Source organism: Diaporthe citri, assembly GCF_014595645.1.
Source record: "Diaporthe citri strain NFHF-8-4 chromosome Unknown scaffold_1, whole genome shotgun sequence".
In the NCBI taxonomy this organism is placed as follows: Eukaryota; Fungi; Ascomycota; class Sordariomycetes; order Diaporthales; family Diaporthaceae; genus Diaporthe; species Diaporthe citri.
The window spans coordinates 10,569,785-10,595,451 of NW_025064846.1; the positions used below are offsets into that span (position 1 = coordinate 10,569,785).

Here is a 25,667-nt window from a genome sequence, read left to right on the forward strand (position 1 = left end):
ACCCTGGCGCTCAGACTGGCATCCCCTTTCTCCCAAAATTCTCGTCCTTTGGCATCTCTCCCTCTCTCACTGCTCCTGCCCACGGACCATCACCGGATCTATTACTTGCCTGGCAATCACACTCGAGGCTATCACCAATGAGGCTCTTCGAGCAGGCGTCCCTATCCCTCGGCGAGTGCGTCAGGGGAACCGGGTGTAGCTTTGTCAATGCCCACGCCGGCAGCTGCTCCTTCCTCGTCGGCCCGCGCCTTGCGTTCGGCCTCGCGCTTCTTCATGATTCTGTGGAGGCACAGGCTGTCATCGACAGGCTCCCTGGCGAAGGCAGATTGTTAGCTAAGAGAGGTGGAACGGTATAAATAACTTCCCCGTCTTCTGAAGTGAACACCATTGGGGGCATTTCTGTCGCTAACCTCCCGCTCAGAGGGCACATCCACTCTGTTAAAAGGTATCCCGTCACGCTGCTGGATCTGGACTTCGTCGTACTTTGATGTCCGAGTCCGTTGCCATCAAGTCGCTGGTACCGGGGAATGAGGCCGTGGAAGGTAGACGGCGCTTCCCTATCCCAATCACTCTTGGCCGCGGCCGCCTCATCTTCTTTGTGTCATATATCCTCTTATCCATTCTAGGCTGGCTGTTGCCCTCCCGCCCAAGTGGTAGCTGGCTTCCACTCTCCGATGGGTAGAACAGCTGTGCGCTGCATATCGCCTTGTGCACGAGAATGTTGAGATTCCCATAGTACTCAGCTGTCCCAAAAGGGGCAGTCGACGGCGCCGTTTGCCAGTATGTGCCGATAGCTCCATCGCCGCTGTTGCACAAGGCGGGCTGGAATTTCGGGAGAAGATTTCTTTTTGAATTATTTGATTGGGAGACGACCGAACCATTTAAACGGATCGTGAGTTCGGACGCTGACTCGCTCAAATTTTCACGGGCAGCTAGTGATGCTGCGGCGTAGGGCAGGTGGAATCTCTGAAAGCTGCTGCTTCGGGCGACTTGGAAAATATGCAGATTTTCCAGAATCTCGATAATCAACGCAAGCTTCGCGGAGTCAGACCACCCTGGACTTTGAGGTTGTAATATGGAACACTAGCCTGAACATTGAATGAATCGTCTGCCTCAGTGTGAATATTTGCTGGCGGATGGTGCTCAAGTGATACTAATCGTGTTCTAGTTATAGAAGTCAAGCCTGACTGGACTGCTGGATGATCGTCTTCTTCTTCGGACTTTGCGAGTCTTCATCCAAGCTGACACCTGGATTCTCCGCAGACAGTGGAACACTGCCGACTAAATCAACGCCATACAGTAGCGGATCCAGCGACGACTTCCACGCCCCCAGATTTGCCTCGCGAGACAAGGCGATCGTAGTCCCAAGGAGTGCAGAGGCAAGAAGCAGCAGAGCGACATTCAGAGCCAACCACCACCAGTGGACGTGGATATATGTCTGCATTTCGTAAACGCTACCATGCACAAGCGTTGCGTTTGGCCCCTGTAACATGCGAAACGACATTGCCATGGCGATATTCTCCGCTGTCTCGGTGAGGTTTGCACTGTTGTAGAGCGCGTTCTGGTACATGGACTGCGAGAACACCTGGTTGTCGCTTCGGCGCTGGAAGATGCTTGCGAGCACGCTATACATACTTTTGAGATCGTAGATGCTCACTGAAAAGGTCCTGTTCTCGCTCTCTGGGAACTCATGACTGGTTGCGTTGAAGACTACAAGCGGAAGTGCCTCGGTTGTAGTAAAATTCAGGGGTGACCATGCCAAAGCCTCTGCGTTGATTGTGCCGTTGATAAAAGTCCAATTTGAATATGCGTAGGCTACCAGATCGAAGTCGCACTGAAAAACTTTCATTGTATTGTTCCAGGAGGTTGGATTGCCTCCGTAATTCGTCGAGGCGAAAGTGACAATACCTAGAGGGACGTGGTCAAGTGACCTTAATCCCTGTACCTCACTTGACATCCAGATATTATATTTAAATATAATATCTGGATGTCAAGTAACCTTAAATCATATTTAGATGTCAACTGAGCTCGGTTTCGCTTCTATATTTAATTGGCTAGAATTAATTAGGGTTAGTTAGGGTTAGTAATTAGTGTTAGGGTTAATGGTTAGGGTTAGGGTTAATGGCTAGGGGTAGGGTTTATTTGGGATATATTTAAATATAATTTAAGGTTACTTGACTAAATAGCACGTTATATTTAAATATAATATCTAGATGTCAAGTGAGGTACAGGGATTAAGGTCACTTGACCGCATACCTCCAATACCTACGCCAAGCAATGGCATGTCGCCCATACCATTATCAACACTGAAGGTGTCAGTTATGGAGGCGTTGATCAGAGTATGGGTATCTCCTCCCGCGCTCCCTTTCGAATATTCTGCAATGACATGCAAACCGTTCGGAAGTGTGTAGTTGCATGATTGGAAGCCGAAAGTATCAACGCATCGATGGGTGGTCTGAGCTGTCACGTTCGCACATGTTCCAAGGATACCAAGAGATGTGAAAGAGGGATATGTGCAGTTTGAACCAGGGCAGGTGAACGGCGCCGTAGAGATTGTCGAATTGTATAAACCGTTCGTAGCTGCTTGTTGTAGCAAGGGGTCTCGTAGTTGTAAAGTATCTGGCTCGACTCAGATCTCTGTTTGAAGAACCATATGTGTCATGCCTATTGGCCGGTCCAGCCTGAAGGGCAGTACCAGACCAAGCAAAGCGAATCGCACTTACCAGAAGCTCCAAGATCAGGATCGCGCTCCTGGAAAATGTCATACATCTGACTTCTGGGTACCGAAGATGAGACTCCATCCACGCGTGTCAGCGCCGGATCAAACGACAACAATTCTTGCGAGAATGGATCCAATGCGATAGCTGCGATGGTGATGATACATCCAACATATGCAATCATTGTGCCATATCTCCTGGCCTCCCAGAAGAAGACAAGAGCGCCCCACGGGCCCCGAGTGGCGTCGTCAAAGATCTGTAGTTGTTCAAGCCCGAATGACTTTTTTCTGAGATATATCCATTTCAACTGACCGATACTTGAAGAAACTGAGACCAGAACGGTGGCCTTGAATGCAGTCGACAGGATCGAGAGGACAGTATTGGGCTTTACTATGATTTTCCAGGAAGTAAGAAGCCATCCGTGTATCTCCAGCAGGAAGATGGCAATGCCGACGAGCACCGCCGCGCTTAGAATGATGATGCAATCTCAATGCTCCAGCCGGTAATATACCATGAAGCGGTCTTTTCTGCTGGAATTGGTCTTCGCTTCTCATCGATCAGTACTTGTTGTGTAGGCACTTGAGGTTGCGACGTCATGAGCTCAGACGTTTCGTCATCTTGCTGATGAAAGTCCTCATCTTGGAGAAAGAGCTCTGCCCTGAATGATGGGTGACATCCTCCGCCTCTGGGGGTCCCGTTGAGACCCCGGCCGGAGGATGGCGCTGGAGCAGAGATTCGGGCCGAGGGCTGGCAGGTAACTCATTGGTAAACTTGGCTCGGCTCCATGATCGATAGGCACTCACGCAGCCCAGGACCAAGGTCTTTGGTTAGATTCGGAAGGCTGATAGTGAGTGTTTCGTTGTGTAAGACACAAAAGCCAGAGGGAAGTTAAGAGAAGAGGGAGTGTGAAGCATCTGGAAGATCTTGCGATGGCCACAGGGTTTCGGTCATTCCTCGCAGCTTACTCAAGTGGAGCCCTGCTCTAGCTGTATTGTTGTGCAAACCTGTCCTTCGTTGGGGGGAAGGAGGCTCAGCGGACAGCGCGCGAATGAGATGCAAGCAGGCACCACAACGGTAAGCACTAGCTACGGAGCCTGCATATTTGTGCGCATATACTTCGTCAATTATAGCAATTCCCTGGATTTCCAACCAGTAGGAAGACCGTCGTCAAGGATGCGTCTTCCAAGTTTCACGAGCTCGATAGCGAGCGGCGCTGACTGGAGAGACATGGCTTGCCAAGATGGTCAAGGCCTTGAGTGAAGCTTAAAATCTGCTGTGGTCTGCATGCTTTACTCCTAGATTATTCAGAAATCAACCACACTGGAGTCATGTAGGCCCTAGAGATTAGACTTCAGTTCACTTAGAATGATATCCAAGCCGGAATCGCGTTGGATGTTGGAGCTTTGACTTTGGGCCAGGAGACTGAATCCAATCGCCCAGCGGAATGCAGAATCTCGTAACTAAAAAGTTGCTAATTTTTCCGGGATCCTAGTAAGGCTCATTTGTTTTACCAGGAACATAAGACTCCGGTATATAACTGGTATGTATCTAAAGGATCTACAGACCTGACTGTAAACTACATGGCTATGAATACTGCTGAGATCTACGACTAGAATGTGATTTCCGAGTCCGTGATGAGCCCTCTGTTTCCAAGAGACCTTGTTCATCAAATACAAGTAGTTCACCGGTAAACTCAGTGAGTATATGTCATATCGGAATTACTATGTCCAAATACACGTTTCAGCTATCAACGAAACTGGACCACATTCAGAAGGCTCTTGCGTCAAATATAATTGGGACGGTAGGAACATGCTTGGTTGACCTATCTTTCACACAATGGCCAATTTATACTGAACCAAGGTGTGAAATCGATCACTGAGTCTGGCAAATGTGCGATTTCTGTGTAGCGTCACCACATTCTGCCTGGATGGCCTTTTGGAGGCTTGCGTCGATAGCTTAGTAACCATTCCCGCCTGAGCAACACTCGCATACGTAGAAAATGGGTGCTGATTTTGGATTTTGCACGCCCAACAATCATGCCGAATTGGCCTTAAGGACAGATTCCGAGGAGAGCCTTTCACCACTTCATCTCCCAGGAAACTTATCGCTGAGCTTCTAAGTCTGCCTTTGCTTGCTCGCCCCTTTGATTGTCGAAACCCATATTTCTGTTGGACTATGCAACTTTAGCTCGCTCAGTTCGAAAGGGTCGGTGAGCTGCAAAAAGTATTAACGGGACTGTTGGGTTTCTGATGGCAAGCCTGGAAGTCCAAAGAAGTTTACAGTCGGGAAAAATGGTTATCTTCATTCGTTAGGCTTAGGCTTACCATGCTCTATTGAGCACGACTCAACTAGCTGGGGCTCAGACGTGGGCTTATGGCTTTGTTTTGACGTTTCTAGTCTTCTACAGAGTTTTAATGAATGTTTTTGGGAAACAGCAGCCAACGCAAAGATATTGTGCAGTTCGTCGTGATACTGAGTCCTCTGATCGCGCGGTTCCATGACACCATCAATGCACAGAATAGCATGCTGAAAGACTTTTCAAGATCCGTCGTTGAGCCTGGCGGAAGGGTTTCTGGTTCATTTACTATGCGACCTTTTATAACATTAAAGCCAAAAAATCATCACCTATGTCTATAAAGGCGACAGGTTCTCTTCCTCTGTTCTTCCCTCGTTTCTTGCTTCCGCCTTATCCCTCCAGCATTCCAATCCGTAAAACCGAACTTTACAAACCGAAACCAGTGGTATTCACCTTTATTACCACTTCCTGACAATCAACTAGTCTTTGCGGACTCCCTGCATATAGTACTCGATGAGACCTTCTCCCCAAAATCTCGTTCCTCGTCACATGCCCTTACTAGACACCAGCATTGCGTGCCGTCAAAGAACCATGAGAAACTAATGGGCTTTGATCGCATAGAGAAGCGCTTTGGTTGGATACATATTCACAGATCAACCAAGTTCTCTGAGGGTCTGATAACGGCAAAGCTATGTCAGACGGAAACAACAACCGTGAGGACCGCCGTCGCAAGGCTGGTTCTCCGCTGGGCTGGCTGGCTGGCTGGCTGGATGATTTTTCTATAACATTAAAGATGAAGGTTTCACACATGCTGACAAACGGCAAGACCAAGAGGCGGAATGTCATGAAACACATGTGTGCATCTATGCCAGAAACGGTACGGAATTACCTCAGCACCTATCTTGAACTGAAGACAATCTGGTCTCTCATCCTTTTCAACTTTCTTTGCTTTATTATTACAGTGTTCAAACCCCGAGGTACATCGCTCGCAACTGACTTACCTTCTACGTCAACGGCGGACAGCAAGACACGGTACCTGGAAGCGGGGACGATTTGAAGAAGTACTTTATCCCCTACAAGCTGATCCACACCTTGGACGGAGGAATGAGGTCGATCGCATCGGTGAGGCATCACGACGTGGGAGGTCACAACGGAGATCATTCAACACAAGGGTGTCATACGGAGGTTATCCCACAGGAGGTTATCCCACAGGAGGTTATCCCACAGGGGGCAGCAGGCATCCCATAAATGGCCAGCCTGCAGAGACTGCGATACCCAGAGAAAGAAGCAAGGACTTTCTGCAGAGTTGGTCAATCGCACCCACGCCTATCGTCCCCCACACCACTAACGAGAAAATTGGCATTAGGTACCGTATCGAATCTGTTTCTCCCCTCTCTCTTCCAACGCAAAGCAGCACTCTCTGCGCCCATCGATACCTCCACAGACAGGTTCCCGAACGACGGACTCCGAAAGGTTGTCACTCGAGGCAAACTCATCATGTCGGAGTTTACAACAGGATGACTGAGAGGACGACGGTGCTGGAGAACGCCAACACCAACTGGCTGCCGGTCGAGCCTCGGTCGTTCTCCGACGATTATCGCAGCAAAATGTTGGAGGGCTGCCGCCAACTGCCCGTCTACAACCAGCGGGCCGCTTTCTCGGAGGCTGTCGACAAACACGACGTCCTCATGGTCACCAGCAACACCTCAAAGAGGCCGAGAAGGACAGGTACCTGTCAAAATATTCATGTGTCATCGTCGACGAGGTCCATGAGAGGGGTATCAACACCGACCTTCTCATGGGCATCCTTAAGATGACCCTGAAGTCACGCAAGGACTTCAAGGTGATCATCAAGCCCGCAACCTTGACGGTGGCGAAGTTCGCTGCCCATTTCCAAGGCGCAGGTGTTCTTTCTTTGGCGGGACGAGTTTTCCCCGTTTCTCTTTCTTACATCAAGGAGGCAACTCCAGATTTTCTTTCCTCCTGCCTCATGGTGGCCATAAACATCCATCAGAATGAGGACAAGGATACCGCCCAGAAAGGAGGGATCCTCATCTTCCTCCCCGGCGAAGAGGATATCCGCACAGTTTGCAGTGTCCTGGCTCAAGACTGTCCCTACATGGACGTCTTTCCTTTGTACTCTGGGCTTTCCGCCGCCCAACAGAGAAGGACCCTCGAGCCCAGCACGTCTCGGAAGTGCGTCGTCGCCACCAACATCGCGGAGACGAGTCTGACGATCCCCGGCATAAAATATGTCGTCGACTCTAACTTATAACTTACCGCGACAACATTCTTCATGCCGGGTCACCCACCAATCTCTGAGCGCGGAGCGCGATCAACCATAGCGAAGCGAAGCGGAGCGTCACCACCCACAGCCATTCTTTAAGCAAGCGCAGCGAGTAATCACAGCGAAGCGTCACTCGCGACCCATCTCCAGCATCCAGGGCGAAATCCGTGTTCGGCCCAGATCAAGGCTGGCAGGCATGGCTTCGGACATCGCGTGGTCCCATCTCGCCCACCCGCTATCCGACCGTATCACGCAGCTGAACGCGCTGCACGCGTTCATGCGGACCAAGGCAGAGGAAGCAATTGACCTCGAGAGATGGTGCTTCGATCACTTTATCTCCGAGCCCGCGATGGATGAGGTCTGCCAGTTACGCGACCAGATCAAGAACGTCTGGACTCGAGAATTGAAGCAGAGCTATCTCAGTCTGTCTCTGGCGAAGCGCATGAGCAGAGCACTTCTTCACTCGCACCGCGGTCCGCCACCACGGCAGGTACACCAATGTCCATGATGCGCAGCCAAGCATCCTGCTGCAAAATGTGTTGGTTTGTTCCAAAGTCGTCGTGTAGTTCCTTCTCTGATTGATGAGAAGACATCGGATGACTTGATTCGATTCAGATGAAGATTGCACCGGTGTGATTCTTCTATTATTATCTTTGAAGACTACACGTAGGCAGATCTTCAACTGACCTTCCATTGCCTTTGCCTCCTGACCTCCGCGCTTCTTGCAAAACTTGCAAACTCCCCAAACTTTCTTCTTTTTCCAGGGGACCAACTCTGCCGTCAACCTCATGACAACATCGTCGCCCACACATCACAGGCCCAACACATTTACAAACGCACCCCCAGAAAACAGACAAGTAAGTAGCTTACATTACCCCATCAGAGTCCAGGTCTGACGAAGAACAGAATGGCCTTTGACGACGACATTGACGACTACGAGGACAATGTCCCCATGCCCCAGGGGCTTCCTGTGGAAAGCCTCGCCAGCAACTCGGCGCCGCGGCACGCCCTGCAGTTGGTCGAGGCGTGCTTCGAGGACGGTCAGTGCAAGACTGGCCGGTACCACAGCCTCCCCTCCCCGAAGGACCTCGACGCTGGGGTCGACAACGTGTGCGCCGTCACCGGCACCCTCGGGAACGACATGGGCGCCGTGTCCCGCGAGAGGGCGGCCTGAGGGCCAACAACATGCCCGCCCGGAAAGAGATCACTCATCGGGTGATCAATCGTGGGGAGACAACGAAAGTCACCAAGAGAACCCCAGAAAACCAGGAGACGAGCGGTCGTCGCGAGGCTGGCAGCAGGGTCCTGATCGGCATCGTCAAAGGCGCCGACAACAGCTTCACGTTCAGGTACCAAAGACTCTCTCGCCACCAACCATAGCCAGTCCAAAGAGACCACTGTCACCTCTGAATCACCTGCTACGGATCCCGAGTTGATACATCTTGGATCATTCAAAACATGACAGCTGGGGAGCCGTGAAAGGACAGGGATGGTGCTTACTTCTCGGGCCTGGGGACCTTGGTGTTGTCACTGATCTCACCCGAGTTAACCTTCTCGGTGATGCCCTGCACCTCATTGCCGTAGTTTCCGGAGTGTGCACTCCCCTCTCCCCTTTCCGTCGGGGCCATTTCGCCCAGCCAGCAGGTCCCGTGCGGCGGGTGCCTCCGCGAGCCAGGTCCAGCGGGGCGCCTTCGTGCCCACGGCATCCTGGAAGTGTCTCACTTCAACAGCATACGAGGAGTCCGTTTTAGGATTGCGCAGGGTGCGCGGCAGGTTTTCGGAGACGGTGTAGACGTCCTGGCCGCTCTCGTATTCCCTAACATGGAAGTCAAAAATTCATCACCCCTCCAGGACTCTGCCACTGACTCGACCGCATCAGAACGTTGGCATATTCGGATTGGTATCAACAAGCGATTGCTTCTGAGGGGAGGGAATGTAGATAGACTCTACGAGATTGTCAGGAAATATGACCTGAACTTGGTGTTCCAAAGACTGGTCAACGGCGAGTTGAAATTTCCACTGTACATTTAGTCTGCACGCGAAGCTTACAGAAATGGAAAGGTACATCTTCTTTTCCAGTCGTTCATTGAATATGAAATATTGTTGATACCACAGAGTATCCCCAGGTAATTGCCACTACGTACTCAGGGACCAAGTCACATCTACCTCAAGGGAAATCTCAACCTGTGTAGACCAAAGGCAGTCATCATCAAAGCTCGTGCCTGGTGAAAACTCAGTTACACCATATATGACAAGTTGGCACGGCTGATGTCTAAGGCTACTCTTTGGACAAAGGCTTAGGCTCAGGAACATGATCGAGAGTGCCACCCACGGAAAGAAGCCACACGGCGCCTGGGTTGTCGGGGAGCTTCGAGCCATATAGGAAACTGTTGGGGAAGCCAATATCAAACGGAACTGCGTCCTCGATCTCCTTGATATCATCATCCGACAGCTTGACATTCAGCGCCTCGATGTTCCCCTTGAGATGCTCGACGTTGCGGCCGCCCACGATGGGGAAGACGTAGGGCGCCTTGGCTCTGACATAGGCCTGGGCGATGCTCGTGATGATGCAGCCCTTGCGCTTCGCGACAGCCTCCAGCGCCGTGCTGACCTTGATCTGAGCCTCACTCGGCTCCTTCACCCGCGAGCGGCCCTCATTCTGTGTCTTCTGCCGCTGCTCCTCCGTCTTGAACATTCCGCTGCCCAAGGAGCCCCACGGCGCCAGACTCATGCCTTCGGCGCGACACATGGGGATGATCTCACGCTCGAAGTCGCGGGCGGCCGCGGACCACTCGCCTTGGTATACACAGAATTGGCGCAGGCCGTTGCAGCGAGCGTACTCGTTAGCCTTTGCAACAACCCAGGCGGGAGTATCCGAGATGCCGAGGTACAGGACCTTGCGGGCGGCGACAAGGTGGTTGAGCGACTGCATTAGCTCTGGGATGGAGGCGGAGAAGTCCCACCAGTGCACGTACAGCAGGTCGATGTAGTCGGTCTGCAGCTTCTTGAGGCTGGCCTCGACCGAGGTGTGCAGGCTCTTGGAGCCGTTGCCGTTGAAGTTGACAATGATCTCCTTGTCACCGCAGCCAGCGTGGAAGTTGGTCGTGTACTTCGTGGCGATTACCATCTGGTCACGCACCCCTCGCTTCTTCATCCACTCGCCGATCCGCTTCTCCGACTCCTCGGCCTGGTAGTTGCCAGACGTGTCGATGAAGTTGCCGCCCTGCTCATAGAAAAAGTCCAGGATGCCCTCCGTTGTCTTCTGGTCGCAGGCGCCCACTGTGGCATGTAAGAATATGCATTCCCCATCAAGAGTTGAGATTGGAACTTACCGTAGTGTGCCCAGGCATCCCCAAAGTTCGCGCCCCCAAGGCACAGGGGGCTCACGCGGACTGAAGCCGTAGGTGACAGCAAGCGGTAGCGAGCCAAGGGGCTCTTTGCGGATGGGGCCAGCGGTAGGACTGACGTGGCCATGATGCTGACTTTAGCCGGGATTTTGTATTGAGAGCCACCGGGGTGCAGGGCCAATATGCGATGTGTGCTGACGTGAGTGTTATGATGAAATGGGACGAATGTTGTGTGGATAGTCTAAACCGTGAGCGCTCCGCGTTGAGAAGTGTTGTAGTCTGGGGGCGTACATATATGTGGTGCCGGCGAGAGTCTCATCCGGAATTTGACCGCCATCAGGGCTTAACTCCGAAGAAGACAATAACGAAGAAAGTGGTTATACAAGGCAACGCGGGTGCTGTTCTCTATCAGGGCCTAACTCCGAAGAAGATGATAAAAGAGTGTGGCCATACAGGGCAACGCCCGTCGTGTTCTCCGTCAAGTCCGACGTTATGTCCTAGACTCCTAGTAAGCATGCAGTGAGAGCGGCACTACGCGGGGCAGTGGTACTGTATCGAATGGAGTCACGCCGTGTTTGGCCGTAGTACTGGGCAAATGGCTCTGTTTCATTAGCCGTTTGTGTCTTTAAACCCGAGTAGCGTATTAACACATGACCTATGAACCCCCTGATCCTTCTAATTGAAGCTTCAGCACCTGAATTGCTCAGTACGCAGTCTGCAGGAGGCGTCACAGCTCTCGATCCTTGCTGTCCGTGAGCCCATTCAATTCGGTGTCACCCCCAGTGTTGGTTAAAGGAGAACGGCATATTTGCCAGCCAGATCTTTGTGTCAAGCCTGATACCTTGAGTATGTCTAGCCTTAATATAGTTTGTTGTCAAGGCATCACTCTTATTATATGCACTTTCTCCGGGCTTCTCATGTGTCTGCGTGCGAGCGTCAAGTCGAAAGGAAGACGCTTCAGGAGGTTCTGAGAACGCTAACAGAAACAAACCATTGGAGGGGTAGAACAAAAACTGACATGACAGCGGACACATCAATATTTGCAGTAATATGACATCCATGGAGCCAACCTTTCTCGTGCGGCTCATATCCGGTCTTGGAAATGAATGCCGTAGAATGCGGGAAAAGAAATACAGTGTATGTAACTGCATTCCTATGCCACTATTGAGGTTCAGTGCTACAGCTGTGGCTTCTTCCGTTTGGCCACGACGCCGTACTTCACGCTACAAGGTGAGGTTGAATTTTGAGTGGTCGCCAACGCATGTTTCCCAGTGTCTGCCGAGGAGGATGGCAAGACCGTAGGCGACGGTCTTCGTCCTGTGGAATCTTCCCACTGGTTGTGTGCCATGAGTTACGGGCTACCCAAGGTGTCATAGCAGGACCATTGCCGATGTCAAGGAATACCACGTGGCGAGAACAGCACCCGGTACTTTACGGACACGCTTCAGGGCACACTCTGAAGGTTCAGATCTCAAGACGTTGGTCACGTCAACAGTGGGACTTAGTAGACCACTCACTAAAGGCACGGTAGTCCATCAAGGAATGCCAGTACCCGGGAGGTTTCTCCGCCCTCGGATCAAGGAACGTGGATGGGCTCGGCGAAGCAGTCGTTGGTACCGACGAGGAGATATTGACTGAATCGAGCACAAAGACACGCACTAAAAACTTGTTGGCAAAGTGCGGCGAAACGAGCGACTAAAGGTCACTTGATGTACTCACTTGATGTACTGAAACGTCGAGCTTTTTGTCACTACAACGAGACTGATGACCGAAAGGCCTGCTCGTCGTGGGGTACCAATGCAATCAGCCGTGGGATAATAAACCGTAGGATAATCAACTACGGAAAAATTAACCATAAGCTAACTAACTATAGGATAATCAACTACGGAATAATTAACCATAAGATAACTAACTATAGGATAATCAACCATGGGATAATCAACCATGGGATAATCAACCATGGGATAATCAACTGTGGGATAATCAACCGTGGGATACCCATATTGGGATAACCAGCAGTGGGATAATTAGCTATGGGATGACTAGCTGTGGGACAATCACATGTAGGACAATCATATGGAGGACAAATGGCTTGTTTGAGTGCTGTCATGGAGTCACTGGAGCACAGGTGAGCTTGTATTATAGGCAGAGCTCTCCATTACCTGTGCCATAATTAACAGGTGGTGACTTGCTCTCTGCCCTGCACTGCATATAGACCGCTATTGATTGTTAGGTTTTTAAGGGTAATTGTTCTTTTGAGCTAGTAGAAGAATAAGTGAGATGAATCTATTAACTGCTGGCATTATAAACTGCTCTGCCAAAAGACTAGTAATTTCCAACACCTTGGAAATATACCCAGCAGCATATAAGCGCCGTACCGTTACAATAAGCTCTATTGTATCCACCTGTGATGAGAGGGTGTGGAAAGCACGCCATTTGTGTGCTCCATAAGGAGATGTAGTCATAATATCTCAAACAATGGTCTGCTTAAAAAGTATAAAATTGATAAATTAAATGTTGAAAATGAGTTTATAGGTTAGAGATGCTATATATAAAGAGAATTCCGCCATTACTATAATATATAATATATTTATTTATCTTTTTATACTTATAATTAAATTTATAATTAATTTCACCTCTTTTTTAATCTTTTTAATAGCTGCATAATATTAATTATTAAAATTACATAAGAATATTATTATATATAAATATAAAAGAGTTTTTATCCTTATAAAATGCTTTCCTTAATATAAATTAAAAGGGGGAGAAAATAATTTTATTAACTTTTTAAAAATTAAGCTTCCTTAAGCTATTATTTATATTTATTTACCTTAAAGTTTATTTAATTTAATTATTATTTATAATAATATTAAAAGATATCTTTTAAATTATATATAATAATTTATTTTAATAACGTTTTTTAAAATATAAAAAATATTAATATTTATATATCTTTTTATTTTACTTTATTTAATTAAAGAAATGATTAATATAATGAATAATTAAACTTAAGCTCCTTAATAATACAAAGCTAGGTGGGAACTTAAAAGTTACCAAAGGAAATTATAAACTTTATAAAGAGATCAGCGTCTTTGAAATATGATTTTGATATTATAACGATGAGAAATAGCCCCACTGGCGCAATGGTAGCGCGCTAGACTTCTATTAGTAGAAAGGTACATCTGGAGGCTGCGGGTTCGAGCCCCGCGTGGGGTTTTGAGGCGGTTTTTTGTTTTTAAAAAATCTTTTAAAATCCTTTATTGTTTTTTTTCTGTGCAGCCTTTTGCTTTTGTTTAAAATGAGAAAGTCCTAGTTTAATGAACTTTTCTTAAGATACAATATAATATTAAAGCTGTTTTAATTATTATAGCATTGTAATAAGATGAATAAAGCAACTAGGTTAGCTCTAGGGTTTATTAACTCCAACTGTCCTGTTCCCACTCAGGTGACAGCTGGACCTAGGTTTTGTGTACTGTAAAACAAACTAATTTGCTTTGTGAAATCTAAATGAGCATGCTTTACATGTTGTTAATCTGGCGCTGGCACTGGCGTTGGTATGTAATGCACTAATTCCACTATTGCAGCTGCTAATGGAGACTACTGTTCCAAGGCTTGCCAGGCAGTACACCACTATAGAACACGGTGTACATGTCTCAAAAAATTGCAAGGACTGCATGCACCTGACTCAACCATGACCAACTTTCAAAGAGTCTCACTTAGTTATCCTAAGCTTGTGGAATGTTAAATTCGCTGGCCAAAGCAGCATGCTCAGCAAGACCACACCTCCTAGCATTTGTGAATTCAATTTATCTGCCACCTAGGGCTCTCTATAACCATGACCACGTCGTGGGGCGGTTGAAGATAGCTAGCCCCCCCCCCTCGGAAACGTTGTCAAGATAAATAACATCATTTGACACCTGCTTGTATAATATGGCAAGTTCGGACTTGAGACACACTGAAAAACTCACACGACTAAACCATGTTGATAGGCCACTGATGGTAGTTAGGACTCCGCCATCATCTAAGGCCTGCCCTGTGTTGGTAGGTTAGCAGGGATGAGGTCTTTATACTTGAACTTCTGCCTTTAGGATAACAGCCTCATAGAGTTGTGTGCCTTAATCATAGACAAAATTCATGAAATGATTCATCAGTCAAGCCCATCTCACTCCGCTCAGTGGATACTGTTCTTAAAATCAGCAAATAATCAAGATGTAGTAAGAGCTAACCACCCAACCAGCTCAATCTGGTGACCACCCTCAGAAATCTGGGAGTAAGAACAGGCTATTTTTTTTATTTTTTTTATTCTTTTTATTCTTTTTATTTTTTTTATTTTTTTTTTTTTTTTTATTCTTTTTATTCTTTTTATTCTTTTTATTCTTTTTATTCTTTTTATTCTTTTTATTCTTTTTATTCTTTTTATTCTTTTTATTCTTTTTATTCTTTTTATTCTTTTTATTCTTTTTATTCTTTTTATATAATAAAATAATTTCATACTTACCTTAAAAGTTTCTTATAATTAACTTAATGTTGGGATTATTAATTATACTTTTCATTATAATCCTAGCCTGATGCCATTTGCCATGTCGTTTGCTAGTGAAATTTCTTGTGAAGCATTTTATCCTTAATATTAAGACATTAAGAGAAACATTATTCACAGGTCATTTTAAACTCTTGGGCATTAAAGGGAGACTCTTCTGGAACTAAACCGTATCCATCCAAGGGCAGCCCCAAAGACACGCAGCTTGGTATAGAATTTGTGTGGCCAGTTTTTTACTTCATTGTCTGAGGATCAACTTTCGCTCACTGTCTCAGCACGCTTGTCATCAGCTTCAGAACACGAGCCGGCTATAGGAGATATGGAAAAGGTCTGAGTGCGATGGTTCATGATGAGGATCAGGATGAGGGAGAGGAAGAGGTAGAGGCAGAGGCAGAGGCAGAGGCAGAGCAGAACGAGAAGGAACAGGGACGGCCACAGGAGGCAGCCACGGGTCATAACACTGCTCCAGTGGGTGAGAAAGGGAATGTCCGGCTTTTAGTATAATGATTCACTAGCTGTTAATAAGCCATAAAAGTCTTTTCATCATGGGCAATGAAACGTGAGCTGGGCTGGTAGGCTGACCGTCTGGCGAGGCAAGACTCGTGTGTTTTCGCAATCGTACTACAGCAAAATTCAGTGAAATACTGATAATCATGCCACGAGCTCCTTCTACGGCGGGAGGTGTGTACCGTCTTCTGAAGGGACACTTTTCAAACTGGACTTGAATATAACTTACCGCAGGCCATTAAGTCTAGCGGCCCACATCTGGTCCACCCCCTCATATGGGCCACCCCTGCACACTATATATCCCCTTCTAACTTAACGAGTTAAATAGCTTAATTTATGCAGATTTAAACATATATAGAAACTAAGAATAGTAATATATAAATAATATTTTAAAAATTATTTATATAATACTTTTATATATAATTAAATAAATATACTTTTATTATTTTATATATTTATTTAATATATAAGCTTTTAAAATTAATATAAATATAAATATAAATTTATAATATATAATAATTAAATATAATAATATTTTAAAAATTATAAAAGGATTATTTAAAGAATTATTAATATTTAAACTTTAAAATTTTAAAATATTAAGATTTATAAAGAATTTTCTAACATTATATAATATTTATATTTATATATATAATTCTTTTAATTCTTTTATTATTAATTTTATATAAATTAATTTAGTTTTTAAATATTTTAAATAATATAAAAATAATTATATTTTAATTATATATAATTAAATAAGCTTTATATTTTAATATTTAGAAAAGTAAAGTAAAAGTGGAGAAATTCTTCTTAAAAAAAAACTTAAATCTTTTATATATTATAAAGGAAAACATATATAAAAAGAAATATATATATAGAATTTAATTTAATTTTCCTTTTATATAAAAATAAATACATTATATTTATAATATTTATATTTATAAAGATGTTTCTACTTTTTATAAAATAAAATCTATTAAGAAATACTAATATTATATATGCATTTCTTAATAATATTTTTAAAATATTAATTTTAATATTTAAAAATTCATAAGTATTTCAATAAATTTTTTAAATTAATAAGATTTAAAATTTAAGTTCATATATATATTATAAAGCTATATTAAAAATATTAGGTTTATATATTAAGAAACACTAGAGAAATCTTTACTTATATAAAAAAAGCAATATATAAATAATTATATATATCTTAATATATATAATATATATAAAATTCTTGAAATATTATTTATATATAGGGAAGTAAATATAATATATATATTTAAATCTGTATAAATTTAACTATTTAATTCGTTGAATAAATAGTGGTTTTGTTTGGTGGATTTGGTGTGCAGGGGTGGCCCATATGGGGGGGTGGACCAGATCTAGGCCGCTTGACTTACCCCCAATGATACATTCCTGTCAACTGTCGAAAGGGTTCACGCATCGAGCATGGGAGACTTGCTTCAGGTGTTTCCCTTAATTTCTGGGAGAAGATATAGGGAATTGAGGAAATGTTGTGATGTCTACCTCAGATTGTTTCTTCACACAGTTGTTGTCCGACTGCTAAGGTTCTTCTCGAGACGATGGACACTGAAAGCCCGGACGGTAATGAAAACCCGCAACAGGCCCAGAATTATTGGTTCCGCGTTTTTCGTGTTGCGCTCCTCCTGTCGTCGTGGAGAATCGATTGGATCTAAGGCTTCAGATGACAATCAAAGTAGTTGGCCCTTGCCATTGAGGTTCTTAATAATCACTTCATGGTGGACGAGCTTCTCCTCAACCATTCTTTCTCAGCTCTTACCCATAAGCATTCCATTCCGAACTCTTTGGAATTGTTTGAAATGGACCCTCAAAATCGGCTTCAATCTTACCAAAATTGCTGACCTGCCACCAACCCGAGCCAAAATACGCTGGGCCAACTTCAAGCAGCTCTCGGGCCACCTTTCATTCAAAAGTCAGCTCTCCACAAACCCCGAACCCGTGATATCACAAGAAATTCAAGTCAGTACTTTATGTTACTCAGAAGCTATCATACGTACCTGACAAAAGATATTAAAAGTGATGAAGTCCAACGACATCAACGACTACGAGGACCACGGCCTGGTTGTGCAAGACCTCCTCGCTGCCCGCCCGGCCAGCAAGGCCGCAATGCATTTTACGTTGAAACTGCTGAGGGTCCTGAGCCATTTAAGACACAGGTTTATGTGTCTCGCTAGATGGGAGAGGCCCTGAGGGACATACTAAAAAAGCCCCCGAAAATAGATCTTCAGGACACAACCAAGTACAAGACGGCCGGATGTCGAGGGTCAACAGGCCGATGGACGTGTGCTCTGAAAACGGTGGCTGGAAGATCGGGAAGAACGCTCGCTGTCCCCTAAACGATGAGTTTATCAGCTAAAGGTTATCCCACAGAAGGTTATCTAACAGGAGGCTGTCCTATATGAGGGTTTCCACAGGAGAGTATCCCACAGGAGGTTACATAAATATCCTACGCGTCATACCGCAGGAGGAATTCAATGAATATCTTTTGAGGAATGGGTCAAGGAGAAAATCAACAGCGTTTCTTACGTGAAGTATGGATTGATATGATTATACCCAACCTGATGATCAAAACATCCGATTTCAGCATCGAATCAAATGACGTCGTATCAGTATTCGGAATAGGTTCTCGTCTTAATGCGGCTCAGCCTTGTTTCTTTTTTTCTTCGGTCTTTTTTTTTATAAAAAAGAAAGAAAAAGCCCTCTGTATTGATGCACCCGAGTCTGGCCTTAAAGACAGCAGCGCGTTCATGAGAAGACGCAGTGCAGAAGGGCACTCGAGTCGTCCTCGAGATACTGCATCTATTTCGCATCATAACCCAACGAGACGGCGAAGCAGTACCAATGCTTGCTGTGCCAGCTGTAAGACGCATCACATGCCTTTGAGATCCCCTAACATTAGCTACAGCCCAAACAGTTACACAAATCGACCGCGGAAGTTGGTACCAGGCATGTTGATCACAATGCATGCCTTGGCAGGTGAGACAAGGCGCAGGCGCGGCCGAGATAGAAGGCGCGACAGTGATGCAAAAAAAGTTCGCATCTTCCACTGCAGAGATTTAAAGCATGCGTTAACTGCGAAGGAGTGTCACGACAGCTTTGCATGCAGGAAGCCCTCGTGCTTCTAGACACTGCCTCGTCGTTTTCGGCAGAGAAGGGAGGTCCTCGTCGGTCGTCCGCCAGCTAGCAGCATACCTCTTTATTGATGCCGGAGGGACTCGCCAGGCGATTGCCGGGTATGAGCCACGGATTTCGCCCCAGCAAGTCGTCCTGGAGACCGCTGTCCAGGCGTGTTGAAGGCGTCCGACGACAGAGCAAGGCACTTAGAATACTACGTGCATGTCCAGCATTTTGGTCAAACAAGATTCTCAGCGCCATACGTTGTTTCTCGTGCCTGCCTGCCTGCCTGACCAATCCGAATTCGTCCCCGGCACGCAAGGCGTCAGCCATGTCCGGCCTTCAGATAAGACGTCGAAGCACAACTGGATCTCATACCGAGCTGGGAGCAACCCCTTTTCCCATACGACCGCCCGATAGGCAAACACAAAGCCATACTCCCCAGGCGACGGGCTAGCGCCTCGGGCCCGAGTAAACGGGGCGCCGGATTGGCACTCGTATACGGCGATACAACCACGTCAGACCGCGAGGCGACCCGCCGCAGATCATCTGCTGTCCGCAGCTCGACAGACCCAACAGACCGGCCGCCCGCCCGTCAATTGACAGTTGCAACCCGCCCAGGTGCGTTGCGTTGCGGTGCCCATGCCACGGTGCAGTGGGCTGCATACACTCCAGCCGGCGTCAGGACAGCCAGCCAGACGACGACGGCACGCTCCGACGAGACCCGGCACCGCTCTTTCGACTAGCCCAGAACTGACACGGGGCATCGCCAGCCCTGGCCCGGCCGGCGGCGAGTCGTGCGCCGACAGGCGTGCATGCACGTCATCGAGGAACCAGGGCAGCAAATGAGACGCAGAGGAGCGCTCCGTCCTGTGTGGTAGAGATCCCCTCGGTGGGAAAGTCGTACCACGGGCGCCCCAAAACTCTGTCAGATTATTAGCGGGGGGTTCTTGGTCTGTCAGGGGAGTCGACTTACACAACGCAGGATAAAAGGCTCGGGGGTAGGTCAGGATGATGCCTGCGGCCGAGACTCCCACTCCTCCCAGGTCCCAAAACCCACCCACGCAACTCCATTCAAGCAAGGCAAGTGTTTAGTCTGCGTAGACCAACCGCGGTCGGCACGAACCAGGTAGATTAGATACACCGAGGCGGGAGAAGAAAGCAGCACATCAGACGACTCGCCAATCTCCCAATGCCAATCAGCCAAATTCTCCTGGCCTACCGTTTGGCCCTAGACCGCCTCGGTCCAAGCTTTTTGCTTTCTTGGTCGTGAACAGGGAAAAGGTGACGAACAGACGGTGAAGCAACGGTCAGGAAGCAGGAGCTTGCTTGAGTCGTGCCCATCTGCCCATCAAGCCGTGAAGGGACGCTGCTGGCTCAGGCATCAATACTACCTACCAAACTCCGTGTCAGGTAGATGAGGCAGGAAGACCAAGGGACCCAGTGCATTGCACTCAAGGATCAGGGGCCGAGGTCTCTACCCAGCTCCGGTACCGATGACGATCCACGCACGATCGATCGCTAAATGCACGACCAAGCAGACCAGATTGTGTGTGGTGGGAGCAGCCACCACATGAGCACATTGCAGAGCATATCTAGGTGTAGCCAGGACGGCTTCACATCTGTTATAGCAGTAAGAGATCAGGGAGATGTCAGGTGACGAGGTTCAACACACGAGAGTTTATATTAGCTATTAGTGAAATGAATGCTCTAGGCCGCCCAGCGCATCAAGATCCTACGTGACCCGACGCAAGGGAGCGAGACTGAAGAAGCATGCACCGTTCCATCAATCAACACATCTCGAAACCAAACCTTTCCCATCTTTTGTTGTTTTCCAGACATCTCTTTTTTTGTGCGGGTTTTCTGGTTTATATCCACCGGTTCCTTCCATCATTTCATCCCCCCTTCCAAACGACTGTCTTTGGGTATACTTCGGGTATCAAAAACAAAAGACATTGAGTTGCGAACGCGGGAACTCGATATTGCGGACGGAGTCAAAACAAGGAAAGTCGGCCTCCCCCCAGTCGATAAGTTGCTCCGAGACAAATGGGAATTTCGTTTGGGTATCTCGAAATGCAAATCCGATCCCATACACCCAGGGAGTGGGTATCATAAGTGGTGTGATGCTCCCTTCATGCGACGCCTTTCGTGTCATCGACCTCGCTCTATAGTGTTGTTTCGTCGATTCGCATGGGGCAAGATGTCGTGATTGCCCCATGCCTGCTGAGATGACTCTTCAGCTTTCTTTAGGCGGAAGCTGTGACGACCGGAGTGCTGGAGACGGGGGCGTCCTTGGCAGGCTCGTTGGTCTCCTCGGGGACGGTCTCGGGCTTGGTCTCCTCAGCAGCCTTGACCTCCTCGGAAGGCTTCGCAGCCTCCTCGGCGGCACCCTCAGCGGGCTTGTCCTCGGCCTTGTCGGCGGGCTTCTCAGCAGCCTTGCCCTTGTTCTGTTTGCCGGGTTAGCAAGCAGATTCTTTTGTGTTAAGTGCGGTATCTGTCATCTTGTTCACTAACCTTGATGGTAGCGCGGAACTTGGAGAAGGGGTTGGGGCTCTTGGCCTTCTCGGCGTCAGGAGAAGCGGCACCCTCCTCAACAGCGGCGGGGCCGGTGGGGTTGGACTCGGTCTTCTTGCCGAAGGCGAAGGGGAAAGACGACTTGCGCTTGTCGGTCTTGATGTCCTTCTTCTCGCCGTTAACGGCAGGGGCAGCCTCAGTGGTCTCAGCGGGCACGTTAGCCGGGCTGGAAACCTCGGTGCTCAGGGGCTCGACAGTGTCGGGCTTGGGGATGACAGGGGCGTCCTATTCGCCGTGAATGTCAGCTTCTATGACCTGGCAATGAGTGAAGCGTGCAGAGCATATTTACCTCGGAGACGGGAGGAGTGTCCTTGGCCGGGGTGGCAGGGGCAGCCTCCTCAGGCTTCTTCTTGCCGAACGACAGGCCACCGAAGAGGCTGGAGACATGTTAGTGATGCGACCCGTGTAGCGATTGTTGCAGTTTTAATACACCACATACCTGGTTCGCTTGGTAGGCGTGGGCTTCTCAGCGGCCTTGCCCTTGGACTCCTCACTGGCGGCGGCAGTCTCGGTGGCGGCGGCGGTCTCAGGCTCCTTGGTGGCCTCGGTCGCAGTCTCCGGGGTCTCGGTGGCGGCGGCAGCGGGGGTCTCGGTGGCGGCGGCGTCAGCAGGGACCTCAGCGACAGTCTCCTCCTTCTTGTCCTCGGCCTTCACGTCCTTGGCAGCGGAAGAGTCACCCTTCTTGTTACCGCCAAGGAGAGCACCGAAGATAGAGGCGCGCTTCCTGCTGGCAGAGCGCTTGCGCTCGTCCTTCTTGGTGTCAGCGCCCTCCTCCTTGGCCTCCTCCTTGGTCTCGCCCTCGGCGGCCTCAGTGGTGGCGGCGGCAGCCTCAGGGGCGGCGGCGCCCTCAGCAGCGGGAGTCTCCTCAGCGGCCTTGGGGGCTTCGGTCTCGGCCTTCTTGTCCTCGGCCTTCTCCTCCTTCTTCTCCTCCTTCTTGACGGCGGGGGAGAAAGAAGCGAGGGTGGCCTTGTACTGCTCAGACTCGGTGACGGTCTGGGCGAGCTCCTTGGCCTCGGCGATCCTCAGCTTGATCTGGCTGACCCAGTTGTCGCGCTCGGCGGCGCTGCCAGCCTTGAAGGTGTGCTTGTGTCCCTTGGAGGACAAGACGAACTTGTTGGGGCCCTCGGCGGTGGGCTCGACAGCATCGTGCTTAATGACAGGTCAGCAGGCTACAGGTGGGACATGGGGTAGGATGGTCAACTCACCAGTGCGATGGCGCTGGTGGGCGCGGCCTTGTCCTGGCCCTTCTCGTTGAAGAACAGCAGACCCTTTCCGGTCTCGCTGGCCCATGCGGCAAGGTGGTGGTCCTTCAGCAGCGCAGGCACCTTCTTGGGGTCAACGGCCTCGGAGCCGAACCAGAAGAACTTCTTGGAGTAGATGAAGTTCCTGGCGCATGGTTAGCAACAGGTCCAACAAGCTGTCTTGTCTTGAGGCGCTGGTGCTACATACTTGGGGAAGTTGCTGCCCTTGTGCTCGAGTTGTCCGTCCTCGACGGGCTCGGCCTCCTTCTTCGCCTCCTCAGCAGCTGGTGCAGCAGCGGTGGCATCGGCCTCAGCAGCAGGGGTCTCGGTGGCAGGCTCCTTTGTTGCCTCGGTGGCTGTGGGTGGATGGTCAGCAAGTTGTGTCGATGTTTGGCTTTGTGTTGAGGGCAGGGGGGTGTGTCGCATACCAGCAGGGGCAGTCTCCTCCTTGGCAGCCTCGACGGGTGCGGCGGCATCGGTGGCAGCGGCAGCAGTCTCAGTGGTGGTGGTGGTCGCAGGAGTCTCCTCGGCGGGGACCGCGACGGGCTTCTGTTCCTCGGCCATTGTGATTGGGGGTTTGTGTTGGGGAAGGAAACTGGGTATCTCTAAAAACCAAAAACTAGAAGTGGAAGACAAAAGAAGACGGAGTGGGTGAGGCGAGAATGTAGATACAGGGAGTCCCTGACTGAAGATGCCTTAAGCTTAAGGGTATTGATATTCCCTTTGTTGCTGATGGAGATTCCAAGACGGCGGAGAGGCAGTTGACGGGACGACAACAGTGGAAGTTTGCGGAATCAGGAGAGCGAAGGGATGGGAACTCGGGCTGGGTCGCACTTTATTTGATTTGGGAGGTCTTGGGAGGGAGGTCAGGGAAAGGGTGACTGGGCTCTTTGTATGGGTCAGCCAGGGTCGACATGGGTCAACATGGGTCACCCAAAATCAACGAATCTTTCTTCCCTGATGAGGGAGCATTGACCACAAGGCCCCTTCCCTGCGCGCGCCGCCTGGAAATCACAGGGGTCTCAGGGGGTGTGCGGCAGCAAAACGGTCGACAAGACGCGGGCGACGGTTGCCATGAGAGCCGGGCTGCCAAGGTCGCGGAACGTACCCAGGTACGTACCCCCTCTCTGACTGCAGCAGACATTCTGTTCCTCTGGCTCTGCGCGGTACCACGGAACAATCAAGTGTAATTTCTCCCGGCCACCATAAATTGAACCCTCCCAGGCGCACAAGCTGTCCTCTGGCCCCCTTGGCCATCTAGATCCGGCATCACCCACAGATTGTTTATAAACGGACCATGTCCGGCTGGCTGACCTACAGCAACAATCTCTCATCCCCGTGGTGATGGTGGGGTCTACGGGAGTACCTAGTTCAGGAGGAGGAGGACGAAGACAAGGGAGGCGATACGGTGCGGTACGGTGCGGTACGGCGAAGCATGTGCCTGAGCTGAAGTATTGGCGACGGCAGGGATGGGAGATGCTTCGAGGTGCACCAGGCAGGGGTCCATCCATACCTCATTTCAACTTTCTGCAGCACCAGTACCCGGTACCATCGCGCACTCTGTGTGCTCGCTCGTTCGATTGTGACGCCTGAAGATGATTCTCAGGGCCTACAGCTTCTGTTCTGGGCATGTGTGTGCAGAGGAAAGGAGTCCCTTGCACGCACCGCACCGCACCGCTCTGCTTGCCTCCATATGGACGAACATGATAATGCACCACGCCGTGTCATGCTGTCAGGTTCGGAAACGACGTCATCTGGCCGCTATTCCTTCCGACATTTTGGATTTTCTGACGAGATGAACTACAAGACGCCTCCCAGGTCGACGAGAAAAACAACACACAGCCAAAGCGAGGATCGCGATATGAAATGGACACGGGACTGCAGAAAAAAGATTGCCGGCACCAGACAAAAACCACAAAGGTCTCCACCCTGGCACAGGGTTCCTCGCGGGACGCTGGCGAAAACGGATTCACCGTGCAGGCATTTTGACACTGTGTCGGCCAGTGCCGGCACCCAAGTCCACCATCGAATTCCTCCTCCTGCTGCTTCGACAACTCGCCGCTGGCTGCCCAGTATGCACGCCTCGCTGAAGCCTCAAGCGCCCTCGTGTTGCAATTCCGTTCCCAGACGACCACCCACGCCGTGACAGTTCCCACACGCAACAGTTGCTAGCTGCAGGACGACTCCAGGCGCCATGCCACTTCGAACCACGGGGCTCCAAGGCCTCACCGAATGGCATCTCGTCTACCTCTGTCGATCTCGCCAACGGCTGATCGCCTCATCAGACCCCACGTCTAACCAGCGCACCCTTTCGAGTGGCCGGCTGCCCATCACAGGATGCGCTACACACAGAACGATCCCACCACACACATCGCCAGAAGCACAGACAGGCAGACAGGACTGGCACAGAGGGGCCCTGGGGGCCAGCCTCTGCCCTTGCGCTGAAATTACCACCCGGGGCCAGTGTATTGGCTATTGAATATCGTCGTATCTGTGCTGCCGACCGCGGCCAGACCTCCAGGCCACACAGACGGGACAGACGGCCAGACATGCACCTTACATTGCTACCCAGAAGCCGCCCGCGTCAGGAGCAATTCTGTGCCGAAATCACTGAGGTACACTCCTCTCCATCCTAATCTTAGCTTAAGGCCTGAAGCACCGGACGCCCGAGCCCATTCCATTTTCGCGGCTGCACTCTGGGAAATCAGACAAAATTTGGGTTGGGCGCCTCGTCGTCGCAAAGCAATCAATTAGGGCTCCACTAAACCTGCAAGAGGTATGGCAGCGTGGCCCGGCACCCACTCCACTGTGTTGCTCGAGCCCGCTGAGGGCCTCAAACGGAGACTTTCTCTTAGATTGCATTACGGACACGGACGCTACTGCTCCACTACAGATGGCATGTGCTTCTTGCATGTCTGTCCCGGCCACACCTGGCCCAGGGACAGGGTCCCCTGTCCGTCAGATTGAGAGGGTGCCCCTGAGCGCGATGCTGAACCGCCGAA

The 25,667-nt window shown here is 49.3% G+C and overlaps 5 protein-coding genes and 1 non-coding gene across 6 annotated transcripts; 3 read left to right on the forward strand and 3 right to left on the reverse strand.

Annotated features, from left to right (window-relative positions):
* Positions 1–161: 161 nt before the first annotated feature.
* INS49_002738 (uncharacterized protein) lies at positions 162–1,849 on the reverse strand (the record flags this gene model as incomplete). The annotated part of the gene is made up of 3 exons (XM_043163542.1): positions 162–312; positions 458–1,055; positions 1,189–1,849. 3 exons carry the CDS (start codon positions 1,847–1,849, stop codon positions 162–164), a joined length of 1,410 nt encoding a protein of 469 aa, XP_043032048.1.
* A 4,681-nt stretch (positions 1,850–6,530) lies between these two features.
* On the forward strand, positions 6,531–8,474 carry INS49_002739 (uncharacterized protein; the record flags this gene model as incomplete). Its single annotated transcript, XM_043163543.1, has 5 exons — positions 6,531–6,680; positions 6,728–7,209; positions 7,481–7,773; positions 8,118–8,157; positions 8,207–8,474. The coding sequence occupies 5 exons, from the start codon at positions 6,531–6,533 to the stop codon at positions 8,472–8,474; spliced, it is 1,233 nt and encodes a 410-aa protein (XP_043032049.1).
* A 1,104-nt stretch (positions 8,475–9,578) lies between these two features.
* Positions 9,579–10,774, reverse strand: INS49_002740 (uncharacterized protein; the record flags this gene model as incomplete). Its single annotated transcript, XM_043163544.1, has 2 exons — positions 9,579–10,579; positions 10,633–10,774. 2 exons carry the CDS (start codon positions 10,772–10,774, stop codon positions 9,579–9,581), a joined length of 1,143 nt encoding a protein of 380 aa, XP_043032050.1.
* A 3,002-nt stretch (positions 10,775–13,776) lies between these two features.
* Positions 13,777–13,863, forward strand: INS49_002741. Its single transcript has one exon. It is a non-coding gene; the product is annotated as a tRNA-Arg (tRNA).
* Positions 13,864–17,755: 3,892 nt separating this feature from the next.
* INS49_002742 (uncharacterized protein) lies at positions 17,756–18,092 on the forward strand (the record flags this gene model as incomplete). The annotated part of the gene is made up of 2 exons (XM_043163545.1): positions 17,756–17,892; positions 17,957–18,092. 2 exons carry the CDS (start codon positions 17,756–17,758, stop codon positions 18,090–18,092), a joined length of 273 nt encoding a protein of 90 aa, XP_043032051.1.
* A 3,004-nt stretch (positions 18,093–21,096) lies between these two features.
* On the reverse strand, positions 21,097–23,229 carry INS49_002743 (uncharacterized protein; the record flags this gene model as incomplete). The annotated part of the gene is made up of 7 exons (XM_043163546.1): positions 21,097–21,297; positions 21,365–21,649; positions 21,714–21,801; positions 21,864–22,573; positions 22,630–22,810; positions 22,874–23,021; positions 23,094–23,229. The coding sequence occupies 7 exons, from the start codon at positions 23,227–23,229 to the stop codon at positions 21,097–21,099; spliced, it is 1,749 nt and encodes a 582-aa protein (XP_043032052.1).
* Positions 23,230–25,667: the final 2,438 nt, after the last annotated feature.